The sequence below is a fragment of the Aptenodytes forsteri genome, unplaced genomic scaffold (genome assembly GCF_000699145.1).
Source record: "Aptenodytes forsteri isolate BGI_AS27 unplaced genomic scaffold, ASM69914v1 Scaffold198, whole genome shotgun sequence".
Taxonomy (NCBI): Eukaryota; Metazoa; Chordata; class Aves; order Sphenisciformes; family Spheniscidae; genus Aptenodytes; species Aptenodytes forsteri.
The window spans coordinates 545259-548535 of NW_008795697.1; the positions used below are offsets into that span (position 1 = coordinate 545259).

The 3277-nt window shown below is 49.8% G+C and overlaps 1 protein-coding gene across 1 annotated transcript in view; it reads left to right on the forward strand.

Moving 5' to 3' along the window:
• Positions 1 to 241: 241 nt before the first annotated feature.
• PCNT (pericentrin) overlaps positions 242 to 3277 on the forward strand; it is a 105175-nt gene continuing 102139 nt past the window's right edge. The window contains exon 1 of the mRNA XM_019473082.1: positions 242 to 341. Within this exon, the coding sequence (XP_019328627.1) occupies positions 288 to 341 (54 nt within the window). The 5' untranslated portion in view covers positions 242 to 287. The remainder of the gene's footprint in view (positions 342 to 3277) is intronic.

Sequence of the window (3277 nt, forward strand, 5' to 3'; positions counted from 1 at the left end):
GGGAGCGGAGGCAGAGGGCGCGCTCCAGCTTGCGCTGTCTATCCCAGGAGTCAGTTAGCGAGAGTGGGCGGGGCTAGGCTAACGGCTGCTCTCGACATTGGCTGGCGAGCCTCCCCAGTGCGGTGATTCTCGCCAATTCCCGAAGAGCTTCCTCCCTTCCCCGGGAGGGTGGGCCAGCCCCTGCTCTCTTATTGGCCAGCGCTGGCTGCTGCCCCCTCGGGGTTGTGCGTTGGACCAGCGCGGGGCGCGCCCGGCTGCTGCCCTCCGGGCCCCGGTTTGCCCACCGCATGGATGCGGAGGAGGAGGCGCGGAGGCGGAAACCGGAGGCCGGCAGGGCCAAGGTGAGGGGAGGGGGTCCAAAAACCCGGGGCCCGGCGGGGCCAGGGTGGGGGGGGGGGGTCCCGGCTTGGGGGGGGGGCCGCGCCCGCCCCAGCCTCGGCCCCGACGCCCTGCGGTGCCCCCGGCCGGGTGCCGGGCTGGGGGGCCTGGCGGGGAGCTGGCTCCCGGAGCTGCCCGCGGCATCGCCTCTGCCCGCCCTGGGTTTCTCCGCCGCGGCGGGGGGCCGGCGGGTTTTCCCTCGTTGCGTGGCGGGCTTGGTGCCGCACTCGAAGCGGCACTCGGGTCCGGGTGGCGGCAGTGCTGAAGTGTTGCTGCCAGTTCGGGCCTGTGTCAGGAGATGAGAGGTGTTTACCTAAGCAACGTGGCTCCGCCAGAAATAAATCTGCCTAGCGGTACTCCCTGAATGCAGGTTGCCTGGAAGGTTTCCTGAATTACTGCAGAGGTGTATAAACGTTATCTTCAGTGAGCAAGGAGCCACTTAAAGTAGCGCATATATCTTCCCCCAGGTTCTGTTTTTGTTTTGTTTTTTGTTTGTTTGTTTTTCCCCAATTCTCCCATATTTACCTACGTTTCCGCTCAGTTGCTTGTGGAAATACCATATTTCCAGGTGAAACTCCCCAAGAATAGGTGTTGCATGTTTTACTACTTCAATGACTAGTCCACTTGCCCTTGCATCTGCAGTTGGGTTACTGGAGAACTGGGTTGATTTGGTTTGTTTCCAGTCATGATGTTAGCGAACACTTTACATGCTTTGAGCAGTTGCGTGCCTTCAGTTAGGTGTAGTTTGGTGGGACTGTGTAGAGAGTTCATATCACGCGACTGATAAGGTAACATTCTCTTAGTAATTATTGTCTGCAACTATGTGATTTGCACTTGATATGTATTCACCCTCTTAGATAAAAACTTCTGCTTTGTTTTGGTAATGATGTTCAAGAAGCTGGTTAGAAATGCCTGATTACTTTTCCTTCAATTTAGCATTTCTGCTGATTTTTGAGCTGTTTTCGTTATATTTCCCTTCTGGGAATCTATTGCTTGCCAGTCTGCAGCTACAGCTTTTCCCTGTTCTCACCATCCCAGTAGGACTGGAATGGGGGACTGTAGCTACAAGAGGATAGCTGAGAATGCACAGGGTGTCAGGAGGTTTGGACAGATCAGATATTTCCATGATGTGCTACAGCCTCTTCACCCCTGATACCACTCCTAGTGATTCTCCCACAGGCATAGGGGCATGGCCCTTTCTGCAGGGGACCTGTCCAGAAATCTAGCTAGTGGGGTCAGAGATGGCTTGGAGCTGTGCTGTCTGCCTCAGATCTTTTCAGCAGTCTTCTGTGTTTCTGTTTCAGCTCCCTCCTTCCAGTGCTGTGCAGAAGGCAATTAAAGAGGGCATTACTGGGAGGGGAGCGGGGTTGTGGCTGGAGCTGCACTGAAGCAGCTTGATGGTGGGCAGTACAGCTCCTCCATCCCTGGCCTGTCCCACCCGGATGCTGTCATGGTTGCCCACACTCCCTGCTCCTGCTCAGCAGCTCCTTATCCGCTTGTCCTCGCAGCCTCGATATATGCTGTGTGGACACAGTCCCCTGTTGGAGAACAATTGCGTGATTGGTTTTTGGATCAAGATTGAGAGAGGGAACTTTGAGAACAGGAGTTCTTCAGGTTGAAAAGTTACATTAGCTGTGGCAAGACTTATGTTAATGTTTCTCTTGTAACTCTTCTCTAAGTGTGGTATCTGTTTATAGTCAGAAAAATGACATAGACTTGCCTTGAATAAGTTATTAGTTCCCACCTGTTGTACAGCTGTTGTTTGCCATTGAAAAAAAAAAGTAGGGACTTGCATTACATTTCAAGTTGTGTGTGCAGAGCCAATGTTGCACTTATTTTTTTTTTTTTAAAGTATGTGCTAAATATCTCTCATCTTACCATTTTAAAAAAATTGTTAGCAGCCCATCAATGTTGCTATTGCATGTTATCATATAGCTGGTATACTGAGAGAAAAGGAAAGGGTTTAGAACGGCAGAGATGGATGTAGTGCTTCCTCTGCTTATTAAAGTGTCAGAGATCCATTACTTACCTAGCAGATTGTGGGCACCAGACAATTTTCAAAAAACACCCGGACAAATGAATGGAAGCAATATCCATTGAGGCTTATTAAACACAAAGATAGTATGTTTGGCTTTGGAAGGCAAACAGGCGAGCTGCAGATTCCTTAGTATGCTCACACCCAATTTCTAGTGCATATGGCAATATGCTTGCCCTGTCTTTGTATCTTTATTTACATACCTGCAGTTGTACAGCTAACTTATGGAACAGATGCATATTGGGCTAATTACTGGAATAAATGCACCTTTGGTCTTACTGAGTGTAGTCCTTTGCGTGTTCTTAAGCCCATAGTAGGATATGGTCATGCTGCTGAGTAGGTGGGCTGCAGAACTGTAACTTGCTTATGAAACTTTCTCTGGATACTTTGTGTTTTTGAAGGCTCTTATATGATAGAGCAGTAGGGAAATGTGCCTCCTTTTTGTTCTTCTCATTTTCTTTTTTCTTGTTTTCTTTGCGCTGCCCTCCTCATGAAAACAAATGCAATTTTGAAAGGGAGAAATAACTGAGCAGGTACAGTATTTCCTTCCTGTGGTGCAGGCCTACAGCAGCTTAAGGTGATCCCATCTCTGGACCAATACAGAAGTGTTCAGTGGTCATCCAGATCAGCTTCCTGAATCTTCCCACAACATCACTGTGAGGGTGCTCACGACGGCAGGGAACTGGCCTCTGTTGTAGCAACCTGACTTGTAGCAACCCATGCAGTCATGCTAACTGCAGTCTGATACTGCTTGAAACTGGAGGTGTGAACTGCTGTGGGTTTTTTGCCTTCCCTCTGCGCCCCCCCCCCCCCAAAAAAAAATTTTTTTTATACCTTTCATTTTTTTTTTTCTAACAAAGAATT